The sequence below is a fragment of the Schistocerca piceifrons genome, chromosome 2 (assembly GCF_021461385.2).
Source record: "Schistocerca piceifrons isolate TAMUIC-IGC-003096 chromosome 2, iqSchPice1.1, whole genome shotgun sequence".
In the NCBI taxonomy this organism is placed as follows: Eukaryota; Metazoa; Arthropoda; class Insecta; order Orthoptera; family Acrididae; genus Schistocerca; species Schistocerca piceifrons.
In genome coordinates, this window is record NC_060139.1 from 639629883 (window position 1) to 639655964 (window position 26082).

Genomic DNA, 26082 nt, shown 5'->3' on the forward strand with positions numbered 1-26082 from the left:
GAGAGACCAGGGAAGGTAAACGACTATCAGTGCAGACTTCAACTCAGAGATCATCATCCTTTCTTCCTAAAACCATATGGCATTCCATTCTCCAGGAAAAAAGATGTAGAAAGGGAAATCCAAAAAATGGAAACTTGGGGGATTATAGAAAGGAGTAGAAGTGCTTACAACAACCCATTAGTAGTTGTGTCTAAGAGAAATGGTGGGGTTAGACTTGTACTTGACTCTAGGCACCTTAATAAGTTTTTGATTAGAGAAAATGACCATCCTGACAATATGGATGAACTCCTGCACAAATTTGATAATGTAAAATTTATGAGTAGCCTAGACTTGACATCTGGTTTTCACCAAATACCACTTGAACTTGATTCTAGGAAGTATACTGCCTTTTTGTATGGTGGCAAAAGTTACCAATATTGTGTTGTCCCTTTTGGATTGAATGTATCGGTGGCTGAATTTATCAGAGCACTGGATTTTGTATTAGGTGATGAATTGTCTTCAAAATTAATAGTATATGTAGATGACATTCTTGTAACTGGAAAAACCTGGGAAGATCATCTAAACCTTCTGAGACAAGTCTGTTCAAAATTGAGGGAAGGGAGAATGACCGTAAAATTGGAAAAATGTTGTTTTGGAGTTAATGAACTGAAATTTTTGGGGCATAATATTTCAGAAAAGGGAATCTTACCTGATAAGGATAAACTTGAGGCCATTGTAAACTTCCCTACTCCCAAGAACAAAAAACAACTCAAGTCCTTTTTTGGTCTCACTGGATTCTATAGAAAATTTCTTAGTACCCAAGCTTTAAATGCAAACTGCTTATGTAACTTACTAAAAAAGAATACTGTTTGGGATTGGACACAAGAATGTCAGGATGCGTTCGTGGAAATAAAACAACAACTGTCCCAAAGTCAAATGTTGTATAGACCTGTTATGTCGTTACCATTCTGTATAATGACAGATAGTAGTGAGACAGGTTTAGGGGCACACTTGTTTCGAAACATAGAAGTAGAAGGAAAATTAGAACACCATTCTATTGCTTTTGCTAGCCGGGTTTTACAAAAGTATGAAAAATCATATACAGTCACAGAGAAGGAACTACTTGCCATCCACTGGGCATTTAATAAGTTTAAAAGTTATCTTTTAGGCCACAAGGTAATTGTTTTCTGTGACCATAAAGCTCTATCGTACATTCAGGAGTGCAGACTCTATCATGACCGTATAACAAGGTGGGTTTTATTCCTTCAACAGTTTGACTACGAGATCAAATTTATTCAGGGTAAACATAATGTCATTGCAGATGCCCTTTCCAGACTACCAGTAGGTGCAGATGTTGAAAATACTTATGGAAAAGAGGAGAAAGAGTTCAAACTTATGTACTTAAAGGGTGTAAAAGATGAAGCTGAAATACTGAAAATCTGTAATGATATTCGTAGAAACCAAAACCATGATGAAAATTGGAAGTTGGTTAAAAGTTATATAGGGAAAAAGGGAGGAGAAAAGGTAGATCAGTATTATAAAGTACAAAAAGGGATTTTGTTTAGGAGACCTAGACCTGACTTAGACAATTGGAAACTATGTTGGCCTGAGCAATGTATTGACACGTTAATCAGTTACATACACGAAAGCTTCGGACACTGCGGGGCAACAAAATGTATACAGAAGATACAGGAAAATGTATACTTCTATAATATCAGTAGGAGAGTGAAGAAAAAACTTGAAACCTGTGATCGTTGTCAGAGAGTAAAAGTGAGCAACCAAACATCTAAAGGATTGATGCAAAACATTTTACCAGATAAAAACCTTGAATTAACAGCTATTGATCTATATGGACCACTACCAAGGTCAAGGGGAGGGTATAGTTACATCTTCGTTATAGTTGACATTTTCTCTAAATTTATAAAATTATATACATTAAAGAGAGCAACCAGTAAACAAATTATCATCAAGCTGACGAATCATTATTTCACAAATGTTGGTATTCCCCAGGCCATCATGTCTGATAATGTCACAGTTTACATCTAAATTATGGAAAAATTTTATTGAAGATACAGGAATAAAACATATCTTGATTTCGGTTTGTCACCCATCAAGTAACCCAGCAGAAAGGTACATGAGGGAAATTGGAAGGCTCTGCAGAACATACTGTAGTAAAAATCATGTTAATTGGATTGAAAATGTTACTGACTTTGAGGATATAATGAACAGCCTACAGGATTCATCCACTGGTTTCTCACCTTACGAAGTAATTTTTAATAGACGACCTGCAAATTTGATTTCTGAGAATGTTGATTTCCCACCTTGTCAAACTATGACACCCCAGGAAAGAGAGACAGCTGTTAGGAACACTATGAAAAGACAAGGAGAGGTAAGAAAGCGGAGACATGATGCAAGAAGTAAAGGAGTACAGTTCAGGGCAGGAGATCTGGTTTTAGTAAAAACACAGGAAAAATCTAGATTGATGAGTTCTGAAATAAAGAAATTTTTTGACATCTATATAGGCCCCTTTGAAATCAAGGAAAACCCACACCCTAATGCCTACAGGCTAATCTACCCAAAATCCAAGAAGTTATTTGGACTGCGCAATGTTACAGAGTTAAAACTCTACAAACATGACCCCATAAAATAGTCTTTAATAAGTAAAATGCTGCTCGGAAAGAACTAGTTGACTGGCCCAACTACATCACTTTATTGTTTTATCATTCAAGGAAAACTTCATGTCAAAGTGTGGGACTAGGTCAGCTAAAAGTATGAAGTAGATTTTGTGTTAATGTGAATTATGTCTGTACTAATTTCTCTTTGTTCTCTACTATACCCATTCATTAAATTTGGTATGAGATCAGTGTGTCTGGCTACGAACCATTCTACAGTGTCATAGTAATGTCTCTTAACAGAAACCAAAGTTAATGATGTGGACACTTTTAAAGTAATAAGATATGAATAGTGATTGTGTGTAAGAAGACAAAACCTTGTCATTTGTAAGCTATGTCAGATGGAACGTTATTTAATGGATAAAGCAAACTGGAGGTACTTGTCAGATTATGAGAGTGTACTTTGAAAGACCAGGTATGTTATAGTGTGTTAAAAATATAGTGGGTAGTCATGAAATTTAATCATGCAAATTAAGAATGTATTGAGGTTTAGAGCATTATGGAAACAGATGTTGGTGTATTACTTTTGAAACACTTGTGATGGATTGAAGGTTATGTGACACTAATTTTGAAGTTTATGTTGTGGGAGAATATTTTGTAATAGTTTAGATAATTTAATGTTAAAGTGAATGAAGAGCTGTTAGGAATTTATCCCATACCCTGTTACACAATTTGGAATAATTTCTATTCATGGCAATATGCTATTTGAGCACAGGAGAGTAAATAAAAATGAAACGCTGCTTAATAATGATGTAAAGTTAAGGTATAAATACTAACAATCTTACACAATTTAAGTGTAGAGTTTGTCATAATTTGACCTATAAAGCTGAAATAGATGTACAATGTGAGGATACTGCAATTATAGTCGCAATTATATGGAACGTCTCAGCTATCTCATTATAAAGGAAACATTAAATCATAAATATGTAAACCAATCTGACTCTGAAAATACAGTGCTGATCGCACATAATTGAATTTGCACTGGATTCACCATGTGATTCCATTCATCACGTATACATGAATTTTCCCTAAGAGACAACCATTTAACATTGTGTATAAGTATTACAATATTTTGAATTATGTCTATTTTATGTATGTGGTTAAAAGAACCTGTGTATTTTAGAATAATGATTTCTTTAGATTTAATGGTTGTTTTGGGCACAATCCATGCCATAAGGTATTTTGTTGAAGCACTTATATTAAAAGATTGTGAGAGATGCCTGCATTCCACAATTCACTTAATATATTCTAAAGAAACCACTGACAATCAGAAGAATGAGGTTAACTAAGATGCATTAAGTCAGTATTGAAGTAAACTTGGGTTTATGCATATACTATATAATTATGTACCCATCTTAACACGGCTGTTCAGCTACCATGATCAATTAAATAAAAGGTGCCATATTTTATCGTTAGTTATAAGCTCATTACACTTATTGCTCAATACAGCCAATGTAACTTTCAAATTGTATACCATGGAAAGTGTATATATATATATATATATATATATATATATATATATATATATATAACTAAGATCACTTGGGAACCAATTTTATTACTAACTTTCGGAACTGGAAATTTTATTATGATGTGTGTATTAGACATATTTTATTCCATAGTGACACGACACACAATCCCATGCATGCCATGCACGGACTTGTGTGGGGGGGGGGGGGGGGGGGGGTATTGTAACAGAACGTAAGATCGTGTATGTCAGTAATTTTCGTGTATGTCAGTAATTTCTTTACGTGTAATGTTTTATGTAAATATAGCCTTTGACTGCGAGTTTAACGACTAAGAGACAGTTATCTTTGGACATGTGGAAAGGAGGTCGATCTTTGGGAGAGGTGGTTAAAGGACTTTGGAGAAAAAGCGTGGGCTAGAGGAGGGGCGAATACAGATGTGGTGTAAAACAATGTCTTATTGCATATTATTGTAGAAGTGTTAAATGTGAATAAATGAATTAAATAGTGATTTGCAAAACTAATGTAACGTTTGCTCTCTAAAAATCAAAATACCACATCGCCCTACAAACCAGTTAGTCTCATCCAAACACAAAGAAAACCGCGGGAACATCGCAGTGGAATCACCTCTAGACTTCACGAAGACAACAACGCAGCCATCGATATGAGTTAAGTACCAAACTATTCGTACTTGTTAACGACCTCGGACTATAAATTTGAATCTCCTGTAGTACCTGAAGTCACCATGTGGACAAAGGAGTAGGACAACTTATATACAGTGGACATCATAGGAAGAGGTCTGTTAAAAGTTACATGACATTTACACTTTTTATCACACTCCAAATGGGAACTTTTAGTCATTTCTCAATCAAATTAAAACATTACTAAATAGGATACATGTATGTAAGAATTTAACAGTACTGTGTGACGATTTTAACACAGATTTTCTTGGAACAAGCTGGGAAAAGGTACTATTACTCAGCCTAAAAGACACTTTGATTTAAAATAAACAACAACGACCTCAACAAGAATTATCAAAACTACTGTTACTATTCTGGACCAAGTATTTGTAATCACAACCTATACTGCAAAATGCATAGCCCATATGGTAACCCTCTCAGACTACTTATTGTTCAACCAAAAACATAAAAGAACTGTGGCTGACACTTAGAGTGTAGAAACAGTTGATCACTTGTTATCAAGAGAAAGATGGAAAGAAATTTCTCAGATGTGTGACACCAACAAAAAAAGTTTGAAAAGTTCTCTGACATTTTCAGCTATAATTTGAAAAAGTGTTTCCTCTCAACACATGCGCGGTAAGGAATATAACTCTAAAAATCTCAAGCAACACAAGAAGAGAATTACTCAGATACAGAAAAGACCACAACATACCCCCTCTCCTTCAGATTTTTAGAAAAGCCGAACATCAACCAAAAATAATTGATAATGATCAATTTACACTGAAGAGCTAAAGAAATTGGTACACCTGCCTAATATCATGTAGGGCCCACACGAGCATGCAGAAGTGCCACAACACAACGTGGCATGGTCTCGACTAATGTCTGAAGTAGTGCCGGAGGGAATTGACACCATGTCCTGCAGGGCTGTCCATAAATCCGCAAGAGCACGAGGGAGTGGAGGTCTCTTCCGAACAGCTCATTGCAAGGCATCTCAGATAGGCTCCAAAATGTTCATTTCTGGGGAGTTTGGTGGCCAGCGGAAATGTTTAAACTCAGAAGAGTGTTCCTGGAGCCACTTTGTAGGAACTCTGGACTTGTGGGGTGCAACATTAACTCCTGGAATTGCCCAAGTCCATCGGAATGCATAATGGATATGAATGGATGCAGGTCATCAGACAGGATGCTTACATATGTGCCACCTGTCAGATTTGTATCTAGACATATCAGAGGTCCCATATCGCTACAACTGCACATGCCCTGTACCATTACAGAGCCTCCACCAACTTGAACAGTCCCCTGCTGATTTGCATGGTCCATGGATTCATGAGGTTGTCTCCATAACCCATACATGTCCATCTGCTCAATACAATTTGAAATGACATTCATCCAACCTGACAATATGTTTACAGCCATCAACCGTCCAATGTTGGTGCTGACGGGTCCAGGCAAGGCGTAAAGCTTTGTGTCTTGCAGTCATCAAGGGTATACGAGTGGGCCTTTGGCTCCAAAAGCCCATATCAATGATGTTTCATTGAATGGTTTGCAAGGTGACACTTGTTGATGGCCCAGCATTGATATCTGCAGCAATTTGTTGAATGATTCTCTTCAGTTGTCCTTGGTCCCATTCTTGCATGATCTTTTTCTGGCCACAGTGTTGTCAGAAATTTGATGTTTTACCTAATTCCTGATATTCATGGTACACTCATGAAATGGTCTTCTGTGTCGCATCGCTCATGCACCAACTAAAACACCATGTTCAAACTCACTTAAATCTTGATGACTTGCCACTGTAGCAACAGTTACCAATATAACAACTGCACCAGACATTTGCTGTCTTATATTGGCATTGTCGACCACAGCACCACATTCTGCCTGTTTACATATCTCTGCATTTGAATAAGCATGCCTATACCAGTTTCTTTGGCAATTCAGTGTATATCACAGTCATGAAATAAAAGCAAAGCAATCTTGTGGGTAATAAAGCAGGAAGCCGATAGTAAAAAGTAAAATATCACTATGAACAGTTTCAATAATAAAGATACTGACCCCCAAAGAGAGCGCAGAACTCTTCAGGCTGTACTATGTAGACAATACAAAAAATTTAATAATCGTTGATAGGAGAGGTAGCCCAATAAACCACCAGAACAAAGTAAATTCTTGCTGCCACATGATCTTCTCTATGAAACAACCCTAAATGAAGTCCTTCAAGTAGCAAAAACCTTTAAAAAATTTCCTCAAGATCTAACAATATTCCAGACTTCTTTATAAAGGAATGTATTATAAACATTGCAACGTTACTTGCAGATGTGATCAAGAGGAATTTTTTCTGGCTGTCTTAATATTAGCATAGAGATGCTATTCTTACAAAAGTTGACAAAGCAAATTTAGAAAACTGTAGACCAGTCTCTTTACCAGCAGGTTTTCCCTAAATCACTGAAAGAATTATATATAACAGATTAATGAAATTCATGGATCAGAACACAATCCGTACCAATGTCCAACAGAGTTTCCAGCAAAATAAATCTACAAATATGCATAATTTTTTTCAAAACACTCTAGAAGCAATGGACAAAAATCAAAATGCTACTGGTAGTTTTTAGATCCAAGCCAAGCTTTTGACATATTGGAACAGAAAGTGTGGTTGGAAAAGCTCCTAAAGTACAGCATTAGAGACATTGCATCAAAATGGTTCTACTCACGCTTAACAAATTGGAAATAAAACATTGCAATAACACATGAACTGAATGACAGAACAAAAGTAGAGGCCCTCAAATATCCATTCTTGGGCCAGTTCTTTCCTTCTGTACATAAACGACCTAGATCTAAACACTGAATCACAAACAAATACCTTGTTTGCAGTTGACACTACCATCCTTCTTACAGGACGATCCCAAAAAAACTGTAAGCAAACATAAAAAAACTACAGAGGAGCTGAACGACCAGTTTGATGCAAATAACAGATACATGAGAAACAACTTTTCTTAACTTTTTTTATGGGAGGAAGCCCCCAACACCCCTGTGACAATTACACCCTTAATGGACACAAAATTTTGGGTATATGGCTTGAACATGATTATAAAAGGCATAAATACATAACCAAACAAATGCAACACTGACGGAAGCATGCTACAGCGTATGTTTACTTGCACACAAAGTAAGCTCCCACACTGAATTGCATACTTTGACCAATTCCACAGCATTCTACAGAATGGGATTATATTCTGAGATAGTGCAACTACTAGCTCAGTCACCTTCTTGACCCAAGAAAGAGCTATAACAGCAATGCGCCATGCATAGCAAACAGATTCCTACAGGCCTCACTTTCAAAAATCTTTGATCCTATTATAGACTTGCATTTTTATTTAGAAACATGTAAATATGTGATAAAAAACTTAAATTAGATAAATAAAAACTTCAACATACACAAACATAATACAGATGAAAAGACAAACTCCAAGAGCAGTCTGTAAGGACATCGGCCTTTGCAAATCCCACTAAAAATAGTTCAACACAAATCTACAATGGTATGCTCCATAAAACAGCTGTTTTCTCATTTTTACTTATTTATAAACCCCCAAGGGCATTCTTGTTAGACCACTGCTTCTGTACAGTTTAGGGAGCGACTATGAAGTAATGCAGGTATACTTAAGAATGGAATGTACATGACGTGTGAGAATATACGGATGTAAAACAAAGGATATGAGAGAAATGTTGGTATTGTTTAGAGTCAATTTCATAAATGTGATAATATCTGGATTGAACTGTGAACTACAACTTGAAAGAAAATATCTGAGGTACTGGTGAAGAAATAATTAAAATTCTAACTAACTGTTTAATAGAAATAAGATAATGTTAAAGCTAGTCAAAAAAAGATACCATCTAAGTGAAGGAGACACAAATAGAATTTTGATTTACTGTAATATATTGCCAGATTTGGAGAAACATTATTATTAGTTGCATAAAGAGCAATTGCCTAACTAACATAACTTTCTAATTTTGTTTAAGCAAGCATGTTGCTGTAAGCAGTTTGAGAATTTCATTTAATATTTTGAATGTAGTTGCACTTAATTGTTATATTACGATTAATTCTGTAAGAAAATGTATTCTGGATTCATTATTACAAATTTGCTAATATATATTGGACAGAAAAAGTAAAGATCCGTGTCACTTTATTTATAGCATCCATACATATGATTTCCTATGTCTTATTCACATGTCTTACATAAACAGAGACGTACAAGGTTCCCCCCCCCCCCCCCCCCATTCGTACCACGGCTGAATGTGACTAAACACTGTGAATCTAGTGATACTATAATCACATTGTGTCAACCAGAGTTTATGATACCCTTATCACATTTGTGTCTATTCATTACAGATTACTTTCAGTACCACACTTCATTGTGTCACTGTATTAACATTTATGTTTTTAACAACTGGTATTTAACTGATTCTGAAATGCTATAGAAATTTGTAATTAATGTATGTCGTTTATAATTTAATCAACTGTGTCATAGTATTATGAATTTGTAGCATAATTATCAAGCAGAAAACTCTGTAGTAGAATATTGCCTTAACCATTTCTAAATCTGTTAAATTAAGAAAATTTTGATCGTAATTTTGTAAAAAGTATGTAATGAACAATGAGAGAATGTGTTACATATTACTGTTAATCTATTTAAGGCACATGGTTGAAGCTATATCATGGAAGTCTTGAGCAGAATTTTGTCCTCAGAAGCGATGTGGATCTGATGTGAGATTTTTATCTTTTCTGAATATGTAATATTGTCTGATAAAATCAGTGTGCTGTGTACACTATTTTAAGTAAAGTGCTGACCCATCATTTTGATAATTCTTAACAATATTCATGCAAAGTTAGTCAAACAATATGCACCCAACTGCAAATTGTTGCTCATGTCAGCACCAATGACTCCTGCCGTCTGGGTTCAGAGGTCATCCCCAGTTCATACAGGTGGTTGGCAGAGTTGGTAAAAGCAGAAAGCCTTGCTCGCAGGGTGGAATCTGAGCTAACTATTTGCAGTATCATTCCCAGAACCGATTGTGGTCCTCTGGTTTGGAGCCGAGTGGAAGGCTTAAGCCAGAGGCTCAGACGATTCTGCGGAGATCTGGGTTACAAATTTCTCGACCTCCGCTATCGGATAGAGAAATGTAGGGTTCCCCTGAATAGGGCAGGCATGCACTACACGCAGGAAGCGGCTACAAGGGTAGCAGAGTATGTGTGGAGTGCACATGTGGGTTTTTTAGGTTAGAAAATTATCTCCCTAGGCCCGACAAGACGCCTCCTGAGATGCGACAAGGTAGCAGTAGGCGAAATGCTACAGGGAATAACAATATTAATGTGGTAATAGTAAACTGCAGGAGCATCTATAGAAAGGTCCCAGAACTGCTCTCATTAATAAACGTTCACAATGCCCACATAGTACTAGGGACGGAAAGTTAGCTGAAACCAGGAGTAAACAGTCAGATTGGAATGTATACCATAGAGACAGGCTGAACAATGAAGGTGGAGGTGTGTTTATAGTGATAAAAAGTGCAATAGTATCAAAGGAAACTGAAGGAGATCCGAAATGTGAAATAATTTGTGTGAAGGCCACGATTAAAGCAGGCTCAGACATGGTAATTGGCTGTCTCTATAGGCCCCCTGGCTCAGCAGCTGTTGTGGCAGAGCACCTGAAGGAAAAGTTGGAAAATATTTTGAATAGATTTCGTGACCATGTTATAGTTCCGGGTGGAGATTTTAATTTACCAGATATAGACTGGGAGACTCAAACGTTTATAAACGGGTGCAGGGACAAAGAATCTAGTGAAATTTTTTTAGGTGCATTATCTGAAAACTACTTTGAGCAGTTAAACAGAGAACCAACTTGTGGAAATAACATATTAGACCTTCTGGTGACAAACAGACCCAAACTATTTGAAACAGTTAATGCAGAACAGAGAATCAGCGATCATAAAGTTGTTACTGCATCGATAATTTCAGCCATAAATAGAAATATTAAAAAAGGTAGGAAGATTTTTCTGTTTGGCAAATGTGAAAAAAAGCAGATTTCAGAGTACTTGATGGCTCAACACAAAAGTTTTATCTCAAGTACAGATACTGTTGAGGATCAGTGGACGAAGTTCAAAACCATCGTACAATATGCATTAGATGAGTATGTGCCAAGCAAGATCGTAAGAGATGGAGAAGAGCCACTGTGGTACAAAAACTGAGTTAGAAAACTGCTACAGTAGCAAAGGAAACTTCACAGCAAACATAAACATACCCAAAGCTTTGCAGACAAACAAAAATTACATGAAGCAAAACGTAGTGTGAGGAGGGCTATGTGAGAGGCATTCAATGAATTCAAAAGTAAAGTTCTATGTACTGACTTGGCAGAAAATCCTAAGAAATTTTGGTCTTATGTCAAAGCGGTAGGTGAATCAAAACAAAATGTCCAGACACACTGTGGCCAAAATGGTACTGAAACAGAGGATGACAGACTAAAGCCTGAAATACTAAATGTCTTTTTCCAAAGCTGTTTCACAGAGGAAGACTGTACTGTAGTTCCTTCTCTAGATTGTCGCACAGATGACAAAATGGTAGATATTGAAATAGATGACAGAGGGATAGAAAAAAAATTAAAATCACTCAAAAGAGGAAAGGCCGCTGGACCTGATGGGATACCAGTTCGATTTTACACAGAGTACACAAAGGAACTTGCCCCCCTTCTTGCAGCAGTGTACCCTAGGTCTCTAGAAGAGCATAGCATTCCAAAAGATTGGAAAAGGGCACAGGTCATCCCCATTTTCAAGAAGGGACATCGAACAGATGTGCAGAACTATAGACCTATATCTCTAACATCGATCAATTGTGGAATTTTGGAACACATATTATATGTGAGTATAATGACTTTTCTGGAGACTAGAAATCTACTCTGTAGGAATCAGCATGGGTTATGAAACAGATGACCATGTGAAACCCAGCTCGCACTATTCGTCCACGAGACTCAGAGGGCCATAGACACAGGTTCCCAGGTAGATGCCGTGTTTTTTGACTTCCACAAGGCGTTTGATACAGTTCCCCACAGTCTTTAATGAACAAAGTAAGAGTATAAGGACTATCAGACCAATTGTGTGATTGGATTGAAGAGTTCCTAGATAAAAGAATGCAGCATGTCATTCTCAAGGGAGAGAAGTCTTACGAAGTAAGAGTGACTTCAGATATGCCACAGGGGAGTGTCATAGAACCATTGCTATTCACAATATTTATAAATGACCTTGTGGATAACATCAGAAGTTCACTGAGGCTTTTTGCGGATGATGCTGTAGTATATCGAGAGGTTGTAACAATGGAAAGTTGTACTGAAATGCAGGAGGATTTGCAACAAATTGACACATGGTGCAGGGAATGGCAATTGAATCTCAATGTAGACAAGTGTAAATTTCTGCAAATACATAGAAAGAAAGATCCTCTATCATTTAGCTACAATATAGCAGGTCAGCAACTGGAAGCAGTTAATTCCATAAATTATATGGGAGTAGACATTAATTGTCGGTAAAGCAGATGCCAGACTAAGATTCATTGGAAGAATCCTAAGGAAATGCAATCCGAAAACAAAGGAAGTAGGTTACAGTACACTTATTCACCCACTGCTTGAATACTGCTCACCGGTGTGGGATCCGTACCAGATACGGTTGATAGAAGAGATAGAGAAGATCCAACAGAGAACAGCACACTTCATTACAGGATCATTTAGTAATGGTGAAAGTGTTACGGAGATGATAGATAAACTCCAGTGGAGGACTCTGCAAGAGAGACCCTCAGTAGCTCAGGACGGGCTTTTATTGAAGTTTCAAGAACGTACCTTCACCAAGGAGTCAAGCAGTATATTGCTCCCTCCTACGTATAACTTGTGAGACCATGAGGATAAAATCAGAGAGATTAGAGCCCACACAGAGGCATACCAACAATCTTTCTTTCCACAAACAATACAAAACTGGAATAGAAGGGAGAACCAACAGAGTTACTGAAGGTACCCTCTGCCACACACCGTCAGGTGGCTTGCGGAGTATGGATGTAGACGTAGACTTCATCAAATGCTTTTCACCCACCAATAAAGCAGCAATAAAAAAAATCCTTTTACATACTGGTAAATTACTAGTTGTTTTTTACAATACATTGTATTGTATTGTATTGTATGGAACTGGGGACCTGTAGTAATTTGATATAGTAATTTGTAATTAATGTATGTCCTTTATTATGTAATCAACTGTGTGATAGTATTATGAGATTGTAGCATAATTATCAAGCAGGAAACTCTGTAATAGAGTATTGCCTTAACCATTTCTAAATCTGTTAAATTAAGAAAATTTTGATTGTAATTTTGTAAAAAGCATGTAATGAACAATGAGAGAATGTGTTACATATTACTGTTAACATGGTTGAGCAGAATTTTGTCCTCAGAAGCAATGCCAATCTGATGTGAGATTTTTATATTTTTTGGATACGAATATTGTCTGATAAAATCAGTGTGTTGTGTACACTATTTTAAGTAAAGTGATGACCCATCATTTTGGTAATGCTTAACAATCTTCATGGAAAGTTAATCAAACAATATGGACTTCATCAACTTCTTTACATCCACCAATAAAGCAGCAACATATTGCAAGTTAAGTAAATGTGTAAAACTGAGACATTCATTCTTTTAATCATTAACACCAAGGATTTTTGTCCTGTGTAACCCTATAAACAATATATGACCTCTAAGCTATACTACTGAAATAAGAAACATCTTTTTACATACTGGTACATTACTAGTTGTTTTTCACGTATTGTATTGTATTGTATTGTATGGAACTGGGGACCTAGAAATGATGTAGGGACTTCATCCCTGCCATAGTCCACAGTGGTACACAACCCCACAACAGGCTACAGCAGTCCACTCACCCCACTGCCGCCCCACACCGAACCCAGTGTTATTGTGCGGTACATCCTCCAGTGGACCCCTTGGGAACATCTCCCACCAGACGAGTGCAACCCCAATGTTTGCATGGTAGAGTAATGATGGTGTATGCATATGTGGAGAAAGTGTTTGCACAGCAATCACCAACATAGTGTCACTGAGTCAGAATAAGGGGAACCAGTCTGCATTCACTGAGGTAGATGGAAAACCACAGTAAAAACCATCCACAGGCTGGCTGGCATACCAGACCTCAACACTAATCCACTTGGGGAATTCATGCTGGGAACCGGCATGCCTTCCTGCCCGGAAAGCAGTGCATTAGACTGCAAGGTTAAACTGGGCGGGCTTTCACAATACATAGTTTATGCTACAGCAGTGTACTGTCAGTGAAATAAAGTTTGAACCATGAGTAACAAATGTGTACTAACCTGGCAATGATTTGTTGATGGAAGTAATAGAATAATTCCCCAGAACGATCTTTCCTTAAAACCTCAGGAGGTCCTCTTTGTGGGTATGTCATATGCCAGTACCAATAAACCAGTCCAACTCCAACGTCTTCACGGAAATAAGCCACATGATGCTCAGGCTCAAGGTTAGAAGCAGTGTAATCCATAGGAATTTCAATAGGAACCTATAACAGGTGAAGTGGGTGTTAGTAATAAATAAAACATGTCTTTGTTCTGACAATATTATGAAAATATTGTCATTACTTCATCAAGGATTTTCCATTGTTTGATTACGCCTCTGTTATCTGAGAAACAAATTAGTACAACATGAATTGTTCTGTATCTAAGCCCCTAAAACATAATTATTTTTTCATTCTATCTTCACTTCACTTAACTTCAACATATGGTCCAATATCAGACATTTATATTATCAGTTCATAACAGCTCTATTTGTTCAAAGCATCCAATGTTGAAATACATATATGAAAACACAAGTTTATTCCATTTTACAGAAAAGTAAGCACCATTTGTACTTTGTTTTCAGAAAAATTATTCATTAATTTGTCTTATTGTCAATTACTCACTAGATGCAATAGTTGCATCACGATGACTGAAAATAACTCATGTAGTACAAGCTCATTACCCTATTTAGCAAAAACACGTATTATGGTTTCTATCATAAAATAAAACCTTCATGAAACTGAAAGAAGTCAAGAGAGGCAGTTATTTAAACTATGTCTGTTTGTGATATTAACAAATAGGCATAATTAATACCAGTCTGTCTATACCATAAATAGGAATGATTATTCACACTCCATGTCTAAATAGTTATGAATAAACATCTGGAATATGTACTTTTAATGATTACACAAAGAAAGTTATACACACATGACAGAGGAATAATTTGTTTTATTGTGGCTGCACATCGGAAGATTGCTATGAGAGTTGTTGGAATCCTGCAGCAAGTTGAACTATTAAAATGTATACAAAATTAATCGTAAATAACTGTATCACTTTTAGGGATGTTACTAAGATGGAGAGTGACACTTAGCAAGGTGAAACTGATCCACTTATCCTGATATCACTTCAACTACATTTAACTTTTTTCATTATAGTATGTGTCTAGTCTATATTGAACTGCTACCTAAAACATCAAAATTCCTGTAAGGGCTATATTTTTCTGATATTTATTTAGTCAATTGTCAACACACAAAACTTCTTTCAAGAAAAATTTTATTCAAAGAAATATTTAATATTTATAAGACAGGGTACACTCAAAATTTTCACTCCTAACAAATGTAGGCCTATATCATTACCGCAGACGTATGTTATTCAGTAAAATATTTGAAGTATAAAATATTGTTTCTGGAACAATCTTCACAGACTCTGATACAAAAGTCACCATAAATTTTCATGCCTGAAACTCCATCCATGAAAATGGAAACTAACATAAAAGCTATCTGAACAATATCTATTGATTAATGAAATAAAGTGACTTCATTTCATCATACATATAATTGCTACATATAACTACTCTTCTCTTCATTATTGTAAATTAACTGAGCTATATTTTATGATTTTATAAATTATTCATAGACAATTTCCTACACATTTACAGGATGAATTTATAAATAGCCATAATAGTGAGTGTCGCAAACAGTCATGATCAAGAAAAATAAGTGAGAAGAACTTGTGTTAATAGGTGAAAATTTGCCACTTTTCGAACAGAGTTCACATATTGTCAATGAGAGTCTATGCATGTTAATAATGTATTTTTTTAATCAAATACTGGAAAATTTGAAACAACTAGCAGATCATCATTTCAGAATTCTAAATTACAATAATCTGTATACATGCAGTTCTGAGCATGTCATTTAAAATCACTACCATAATTTACTATGCCACAGATCAAGACTGTAATAGGACTTCAAATGAGACATATGTATCACCCGGTTTTCAAGAGGACTAGGATTGAGTCAGCTTTGTACATGGAATCAGTATAATTGGAGCAGGTGACAGGTTACATGGAATCTGTGATTGTAGTAAAATCAGTCTTTCAGCTGAAGATGTAATGAGCAGGTTCCATTTATCCATTGGATATATAGTAACAATGAAAATATAAGACAATTCTGATTATCTACCAAGGCATCATGCAATATTCTTGTAGCCATAATAATCCCAAATATCTGATGATTTTGGCACACACACAACCTTCCATTTGAGTTTTTACATTGTCAATTAGAGCTTCATATATCTACTAAGTACAACATAATTTATAATCTGATTTACATACTCAAGTCATTGTTTGTCACTTATCTATTTCTCCTTCCATTTCTCATGTACAGTAGCAAATGTAGCAAGATCTCTCACTAGTTCCCTCCTAGCCTACCCCCATCTGACCATACCATAACAATTGTTACCAATGACAAAACTGCCATAGATGCAGTCCTACAGCAATGCATCATGGGGACTTCACAACCTCTGGTGTTTTTCTTAGCAAAGCTCATAGAGTCACAGCAGTGTTGAGCCATGTGTGATTGCAAGCTCCTCAGTGTGTACGAGGCAGTTGGGTATTTCTGCCCCTCAGTGGATGGGTTTCATTTCTGGGTTCTAGTGACCACTGCCCCATGGCAAGGAGGGAAAGTAGATCTGACACTGCCAGTTCAGACAACAGGAATATATTATACAGGGTATTAAATAATCTGTGGCACATGTCTTTCATTGAAAACATAGTCATTGATTGCTTTAGATGATCTTGCACCCTTACCACTCCAATGGACTACTATGTCTTGCACCAGTATTGGATACCTGTGACCCACTTCAGAGTGTGTCCACTCCTAGTATCCCTCACACTTCTGCAAGCTGGCTCCATGGCAACTGTGTGTCTACTGCACTCATTCAGGAGCATTTTGTTTACCCCAGTAGCCAGTGCAGCTGCAACAACTGGTCCCGTGACTGCGTCCCATGCCAGCAATTAAAAGTATGCAGGCATGTGCATTCCCCCATTGCCTCTTTTTCCCTTGTGAATCATCACTTCTCATACATACTTATGAAAGTCATATGACTCCTACCATCATCCAATGGCCATGGACAGATTTATCCAGTGGCCCAAAGCCATGTTGCTGTCCATTATAATTGTGGACACAGTGGGCAAGGCCTTTATAGACAAGTAGGTCTCATGCCCCTGCCATGTCACCATGGATGCAGACAAAAGTTTACCTCTCATTCATTTAGACTCTCACGGAAACTTGGGTTTGCTCACCATCCCAGGTGGCCTCTTTGAGCAGCACCATCTACTGCCTACAACCTGCACGCCAGTCTTTGTGCAGCAGCTCCATAACTCAATGGCACACCTGTGCTCAGTGCATCCCTCAAGTAACACAGACAGCACCAGTTGTTCGTAAATTGGGACCTCAGCAAGTGCACACACATAATGCTCTGGTTGGATGCCAGCTAGGGGCTGCTCCACCGCTGCACTCGGGTCTGCATCTTGTCCTTTCATGTAATACTAAGAGTCCTTCATGCAGCTGCATAGCACCACTATTGTGATCTCCCTGATTGCCTGAAGCCAGGATTCATACTCAACTCCCCGAGCCCTGCATGCCGGCAGCCATCGAGACTGAGATGGTAGAAAGTGACGATGACTGTACCGTGGCCAAAACTGCAGACCCTCACATCTCAACCCTGGCACCGAGGGATCAGTCAGCACAACCACAACACTGGTGCACACAACCATAGTGATACATGATTCAGCCTACCAACACAGGGTGCTAACAACAGAGACCTAAGAACCAACATAACACACTACATAGTATACCATCCGTAGGGGGCACACTATGTGCCTCAACCATATACTACCTGCCCATTCCCTGGTACATTACTGCTACTCCTGCCAAACCCCACTTCCACATCACACTATGCTGCACTGCACCAACAGATGGCAGTGCAACACTGCCCTGCCGCACTGACTGGTGGTGTGTGCGGTGTCATCACCATTGCCCCAGGCTCATCGTGAAACATCACCTGGCCTGCCACACACATCATCACGTGCCAGTAACTGCAGCACATGCTGGTCCACTGAATCCATGCTACTGTCGACCACAGAGACCATAGGTGTCATCCCACCTCTGCTTTCACTGCTGAAGATGATGCAGGCCCTCGTCAACATATTGCTGCTCCCCAGAGCAAGGGCTGCAGCATGTGTAATCACCACATCACTGCCTCCATTGCTAACAAACAAACACACGCACACACACACACACACACACACACACACACACACACACACACACACACACACACACCGTCTCCTTCTTACATGGAGGGAACTGTGTGTTGACACACTACAGTACATATGCACCCACTACCGTGCTTCAGCAGATGTCGACAGTAGATGACACATTGCAGAATGCCAAATCAGGTCATCAGCAAAAGCAAACCCAAGAAATGGAGTCTCTCTCCACCATGCACTTCCTTGCTGCAGCTCAGTGGTTTTCCCAGAAAGCTACGCTGCAGAAAGTGCTCCCTGAGCATCATTTCCCATGCCAACACCAAGTGACTCACATATTCCTTTAAGCAAGATAATGTTTTTCTGAGCTTTAATTCTGGAGTGTTTTGTATTAGAAGAATTAACATTTAATGCCTTGCCGTACCAGTGTTCCAGATAGGTATGAGTTAAGTGAAGACAATGCTGGTAAGTCAGTACCACATATTTTGGCCAAACTGTAATTGCTGCCATCTGTAAGCCTTATTGAGAGCTTGTGGCAGGGTGTTTTATTTACTCTTGATAAAAGCCAAGTTTTACAATTGATCCCTATGCACTGCAAAGGAGTTTCATTTTCACTGCTTACTACATCCACCACACGGAATACCTTGTATTAATGTCTATGGCTTGATGGACTGCATCACTCTTGCTATGCAGATTATCAAACAAGTGCACATGTTCACTGTCTTCTCAGCAATAACCATTCAGTTCCTTCTCCATGGTACAGGAAGAATTTAAATAAATTGCCTTACTCCACTGTAATTATTATAAAGTAAATTCATACATGGCCTGCCAGTTTCCTTTATGTCTCGTGTATGTTAAGGTGTTAACGTGTAACAGTACCCCCACAGATAGCATGCCATTTCCCTCACTACTATAGTGAGAGTATTTAATTGCACTGTTTCTGTCACGCATGGTTAAGATTATAGAAAATTCATCCTTTGTCACTTTTGTATTATGAGTGCATGACGGTATTTTGTTGTCACAATACATTGTGTGTGTCCAGCTTGTTATAACTATGTGCTGACACATTTGTCTAACTTATAGAGACTGCCACGTACATATTTGCAAACTACAGATTACTTAGAGGCTTGATGATAGGGTCTTGTGCGATAAATAGTGTTCATGCCTCAAACTGTGAGCACCCACTGCGTACCCCCCACAATGACTTATTCACGGTTTGCTATCTGCCATCTCTAAGCCAAATACAGACAGTGCCCCTGTAATCATGAATATTAAATGATACGGACACCTTCAACCTAGTATTTAGTTTCACTTTGGTATACACGCCAGATCTGTGCACGTGAATAGTAGTGTTGACAAGAAAAGAATAGTGCTTTTTCTGGGACAGCTTAAGTTAGTACGTTAGCTTATGTAGTCCTATTTTATGTTAAGTGTAGTTGTGTCCAGTTCCAATAAAGGAACTGTGAGAATGTTTCTGTGTCCCATTATTCCTTTCTGCAGACCCAGTCCTGCATGTGCTAGCCCATGGGACAATTTGAGCACATGTGTAGCAAGACAGTGAGAAACACATTTCCCATACAGCCAAGCTGAGTTCTTTCCTTCTTTTGCATATTCAACAATTGTTATGTTTAGGAAGTCAGTATTCCTCTCCATCTGCTCCAACAAGAGTTGTTGGAGTAGATAGCATGTATTATGCTTAGAAGCACAGAATGTTTTTAAAAAGTGTCCTGTATTGTTCTAGGAAATACTATTAGTCAAAATTAAAAGTCCTTTAAACAGGTCCACAAATATTTGTTGGGCTGTGGCGTTTTCTGTCCTATGATAGCCATTTATCTGTTAAGACTGCAAGGTGTGTTCCAGGTACTTAACACTCAATTTCACACAACCTTTATGAACATATGTAAATTCACCTAGCTGTCCTCATAATTAGTCCCATGTTTGTGACATCCACTCCTGTAATGTTTGTGTTGTCAATGGATGTGGCATACATCAGCATTTCTAAAAACCTCCATATTCAGAATTACAGTCAATTCAAGTCAGTTGAGCAGAGAGGCCATGCTGTAGTACAACTTCCCCACTCCTCACTCCAACCCATCAACTCATGACTAATTAAGCATTTGTGTAAGACTTTGTAGTACATAGCATAGTAATTGTGTAGTGCCCCACTGTGTGTAACCTACGCCAACTGTTTTTCTGTAGGGGTCACATTCTCCATTAGCACAGATAATTTATCATTCAGAAATTGTTGATAGGCTGAATCTGTTGATGTGTTGACTAAAAGTACAAAAGATATAGTCCTGAAAATCTGTAACACAAATTACTGACCATAAATTGGCCCTAAAGCTAATGTAGTGCCTTGCATTTATGATTCCTGAAGAATTTGCATCTGCTCATTTATGAATATTAAGGTTAATTATTATTTTACCCATCTGTAAATAACATGTTAGCTGGGGACTGTGGGTCTTCAGCACTCTGTCTCAGAAGTCATCAACAGAGTCATAATATGGCAAGACAATCTTCTCTCCTGAGACCTTGCACATAATGTAAGGGATATGGATAAAGTAGCTGCTTTTGCAGAGCCTACCAGGCAATCATATGGTTAATTTTTCTGTCTCAACATGTATTCCTCTATATTTGACATGGAAGCTGTCCAAGTTCTGCCGTGATTTCTTATATTTGTTGTGTAAGATCCTGTTCCTGAAAGTCCCAAGAATCACTGGCTAACATTTCACACTGCCAACCTAAGGAATGCTGCATATGAAAGCCTTTCAGTGTACATGAATACGTGATATGAGCATGTTTATTACCATCATTGCCAAATCTTAGTAAAACATGTACCGGTAATGTGAATGATAAAAAAAGCCATGCGGCATGACTGTTTGCTGTAAGTCTTTCAACTGAATGCCACTTGAGTGACTTGTGCATCCTTAAAACCAACCACCTGGTTTTCCTCAGATGGTCACCCATGCAAATACTGGCTAGGCCCAACATTGCTGAACTTCAGTGACTGGGTTGAAACCAGTATTGCCAACATTGTACACCCATCAACAGTGTGAGTGATGTGAACACTGAAATGGAGTCATTACCATATTTCATTACATTGAATAACTTGAAGACAAGAGCAATATTTTACTTTGATTACTTCCACTGTCCACTGCCCTGCAGAATCATCTTTTAGAGTAACACAGTTAATATGAATAAAGTGTTTAGTTAGTAAAAAATAAAGAATAAAAATATCATATAAAATAAATAACATGTCATCTTAAAGGGCTCTTTCAAAGATTTTTGAATTCTTAACTGACTACCAAACACATGTATAAGGTAATAACATTTGTCAACAATAATACTGTTGGACCCATTAAGTGCTAGCACAGATAACTCCCTGGGAACTCCAGATGCCATTGGCTCAGGGACACACAAGTTGCTGAAGTGGCACCCAATTGAAAGACTTGTGCCAGGTCGTTGTGTCACACGACATCATTATTATTAGTTGAAATTTGATCTACACTGCCACAGTATAATACAGACATAATTTACATTTAGACCTTGTCTCCTAGTCTTGGATTGAGAGTGGTTTCCCATATTTTGGTTAAAAGGTCTCAGCAAGCTCCCATCATTCATAAAGTAAATATTTACATAATCACAGATCCACAGAAAAAATTAAAGTCACATTTAACTATTAAAACACAAATTATCTCTTTAACTAAATATAAAGGATGAAAGGGAAAGGGAAACCTGGTTTGAGGGGGGTGGGGGGGGGGGGGCAAAGCAACCTTTTATATTTGGCATAGCCTTTGTAGTAGATTGTAGATACCTGGATAGTATCACTGAGTGGAAGGGCATAAATGAGACGCTGTCATATCTGACGGTGAATATAGGAAACAAAACCTATACAATAGTAAATGCACATGCATCAACAAACGATAAGAACAAAAAAGTCAAAGCAGGAACTTAACATTTGTGGTCCACTTTGGATAAGGTAGTGACAGATGTTGACAAAAGAGGTGTCACTAGTTTGCTAGGAGGTTTTATTGCACAAATAGGCATGGAAAGGAAGTTTAGAGGCCCTGTGGGAGATTATTCAGCCCACAAGAGAACAAACAAGAATGGTGAGAGATTAGTGGACCTGTGTAGGAGACACAAGATGAGAATAATGACCACCCATTACCAAGCTAAGGCAAGCAAGAAAACAACGTGGGTCAGCCCTGGAAACAGGATTGGGGAAAAACAGCTAGACCATGTAGCAATCCATGACAGGAATCACATAGAGATTATCTAAATGAAAGTGAGGAAAAATAGCAGGATGGAATCAGATCACTACCTTGTCAAAATAAAATGCAAATGAATACCCAACAGAGCAAGGAAATGTAGGACGATAAATAACCACAGAATCAACATAGATCTTCTGAAGAAACACAGAACAGAGTATGCAAACAGAATGGTAGTTCAGAGTGATTGGAATAGAGTGAGAGATATGATGGAAGAAGAGGTAATGCAACTGGCCACTAACAATAAGAAAAGGAAGCATGAGTGGCTGACAGATGATCATGAGAATGCAGTCAAGACCAGGAAGAAAGCATGGATGAAATGGCAGTCCTGTAAAAAGCAAGAAGACTGGTCAAAATTCCAGAATGTGAGAAAAATTGCTAGCAAAACGATCAGAAATGACAAGAGAAGTAGATGGAATTAGAAACTTGAAGAAGCAAACACAGCCTTCAAGAAACACAAATCATGTATCTTTTGCAAGGAAATGACAAGCAGAATTAAAGGTTTCAAGGCAAAAGAACCCTTCATAATAGGACAAAATAGCACAATAAAAATTGGCAAGATAGAGGTGTGCGAGGAAATGGCTAGGTATTTTAGGGATCTGCTGAATACAGAAGCACCAACAGTAAAGTGGACACACTTACACTCTAGGAACAAAAGTCTGGATAGTCTAGACAATGTACCCATCAGGACAGAAGTAGCAGAGGCAGTTAAAAACCTCAAAAAAAAAAAAAAGCAAGGCATCAGGCAATGACAGTATCTGTGCTGAAGAGATCAAGTGGGGTGGGCCTGAAATGGAAAGAAGTATATACAATATAATAATTGGTAGCTGGAGAAGTAAGAAGATACCTGTAGACTGAAAAGAAGCCATTATAATACCACCATAAAAGAAAGGGGACAAGAAAGTACTCTCTTAAACATAGGGTACAAGGTTTTGTCAAGAATCTTGCTGAACAGAGTTGAAGAACAACTGGGGCTGACAATAGGATAGTACCAGTGTGTCTTTAAAAAAGGGAGGAACTGTACAGAACAAATATTTGGAATAAAAAGGATACTAGAACACAGACACAGGAAAGGGAAAAAAAACAATAGTGACATTTGTGGGCTTTCAAAAGTTCTATGATTCAGTTGACAGAAGTACTCTGCCTGATGTGTTAGAAGATGGAGGACTGGATGCTACAACACATGAATTAATAAAGGAAACATTAAGCAACACTCCTGCCAGAATTAGGCATCACAGTATGTTGTCAGACAGCTTTGAAATAAAAGCACAATAAAAGCAAGAGGACAGACTGTCATCATCAATTTTATTTAACCTGGTTTTGGACGAAGTGGTGAGACAGTGGAGACAACTAAATAGTAACATGAAGATCAAAGGCGTGCAAATATGGGAAAAGGTCAAACATAATGCAACAGATGACATGGCACTCTTAAATGAGACAGAAGAAGAGGCAAAGACAGCACTAAAAAATCTAGCCAAAGCAGCAGAAAAGGTCTGACTGAAGTTTGCATATAAGAAGAGCAAGACATTGAACACTGAGTCTGACTGGAAGATAGATGGCCAAGTGGTTGAGAAAGTCAACAGTTTTTGCCATTTGGGGGAGAGGATAACTGATGGCATACAGAGCAACAGTAGGGCAGAAGACAGGGTGCAGCTTTTGCAGAAGCTTCAGTATGTGGCGAAAACAACATATGGCAAGAAAAATCGGTCACGGAATGTCAAATTGTGACATTACACAGCAACTGTAAGAAATGCTGCTCTGTATGCATCAGAAATGATCACACTCAGCAAGAGAGCTTGTATGCAGCTGGAGAAGGGGGACCAAAAAATTCTGAGAGACATATAGGGAACCAAACAACATGGGGATATCTAGATACACAGAACACAACAGGAACCGTATGAAAATATTCAACCAATATCAAGCGAGATACAGAAGAGGAGGTTACGATTTGCTGGGCACATCATGAGGATGGGTTAGAAGAGGTTGACTAAGAAGATATGGAATGCAACATGTCATATGGGAAACAACTAGGTGAAGGAAGTCAGAGATGACTGGAAGGTCATAGGAATAAAAGAAAGGAATCTGCAGGCAATAGTACAGGACAGGGAGAAGTATAAGGAGTTGGTGGATGGTCACAGGTAGCCAGACACTAAAATCAAAGTTGTCTTAACAGAAGAAGAAAGAAACAGAAGAAGTGAAAGAATGAAGAGGTACTGGGAAGAAAGAAGATGTGCTAAACAAGCCACAAGTGATCCTGAAGGGTCCTAATGAACCAGAAGAAGAATTGATGAGAGCTCCTGTTAGTAACATAGCGACACACAATTTTAACTGGAAACAGGATTCTATTGTTACAGTATTTACATCAACAATTTCCAGTATCTGTCTGGGTCCATTTGGAATAGAGGTCTCTCCATTTTCTTCTGTGCTCTCACCTCTGTGAGTCCACTATTTTTCCATATTTCCTCTTCCATTCACACTCTCTCCTCTACTTCCTTTCACCTGTGACCGAATACCAATATTCCAGAAAGTAAATGTAGCAGAAGAGCCTCCAACAAAACTACTCATGATTTGCTAGCCTGCCTGAACCCAAAGAATTTGATGATACAGGGAAACATTGCTAATCCTCAGCACAACTAAGCTGACAGCAGTCACTGTCAAGATCTGATTGCTTCTGAAACTCTAACCTTGGCATGAACTTGACCACTTCGCTTCACAGACCAATCGTTCCATCAGGTCTCCAGTCTATACTGTCATTTGACAATCAGTCAGCCTTTGCGTCTCCTGTAATACATATGATCAAGTATACTGCAAACTTGAATCACCATGCTGTCTACAATTCAGATTGGTGAATAACCAATTCACACTTATACCCCACAAGGCAGTCCATAAATATTGCTACATTGTTAATATTAATTGCTGCATCACACGAACATCTAGCTTGGATACTGGGATTCACCCTTCATGCTTCCCTTAATCATGACTGAAATGTACTTAAAACTCTCCCCCTCCTATTAGTGAAGTCACCTTTTGCAGCCAGGAAACATGTTACCATTAATAAGTAATCTTGTTTCCACTTAGGTAATCTGTCATTAGACAGCAGTCAGGAAATATATTTTCCCTCTCCATTAGCTATGCAACAAGTTATCTGTCTAAAGAAAAGAGGTAGCCTTGGGCAATGGATACCTGATATTTTATTATTATCTATATTGCAAATATTCTGTTCTTAATTTGTTGGTTGCATTGTATGATGAATAACCTGAAAAGTCATTTTGTACAAGTTTTTATTTACTACAGTTATTGAATAGATGGTAGCTTTGTTCAGTAAGTAAAGTTACAATTTTGTGTAACAAGTCATAAAACATGTGATGAATGAGAACAACACT

At 38.0% G+C, this 26082-nt stretch overlaps 1 protein-coding gene across 1 annotated transcript in view; it reads right to left on the minus strand.

Moving 5' to 3' along the window:
* LOC124775684 (phenoloxidase 1-like) overlaps positions 1 to 26082 on the minus strand; it is a 178817-nt gene that overhangs the window by 113024 nt on the left and 39711 nt on the right. Inside the window, exon 4 of the mRNA XM_047250512.1 lies at positions 14186 to 14388. Coding sequence (XP_047106468.1) covers positions 14186 to 14388 — 203 coding nt within the window. The remainder of the gene's footprint in view (positions 1 to 14185; positions 14389 to 26082) is intronic.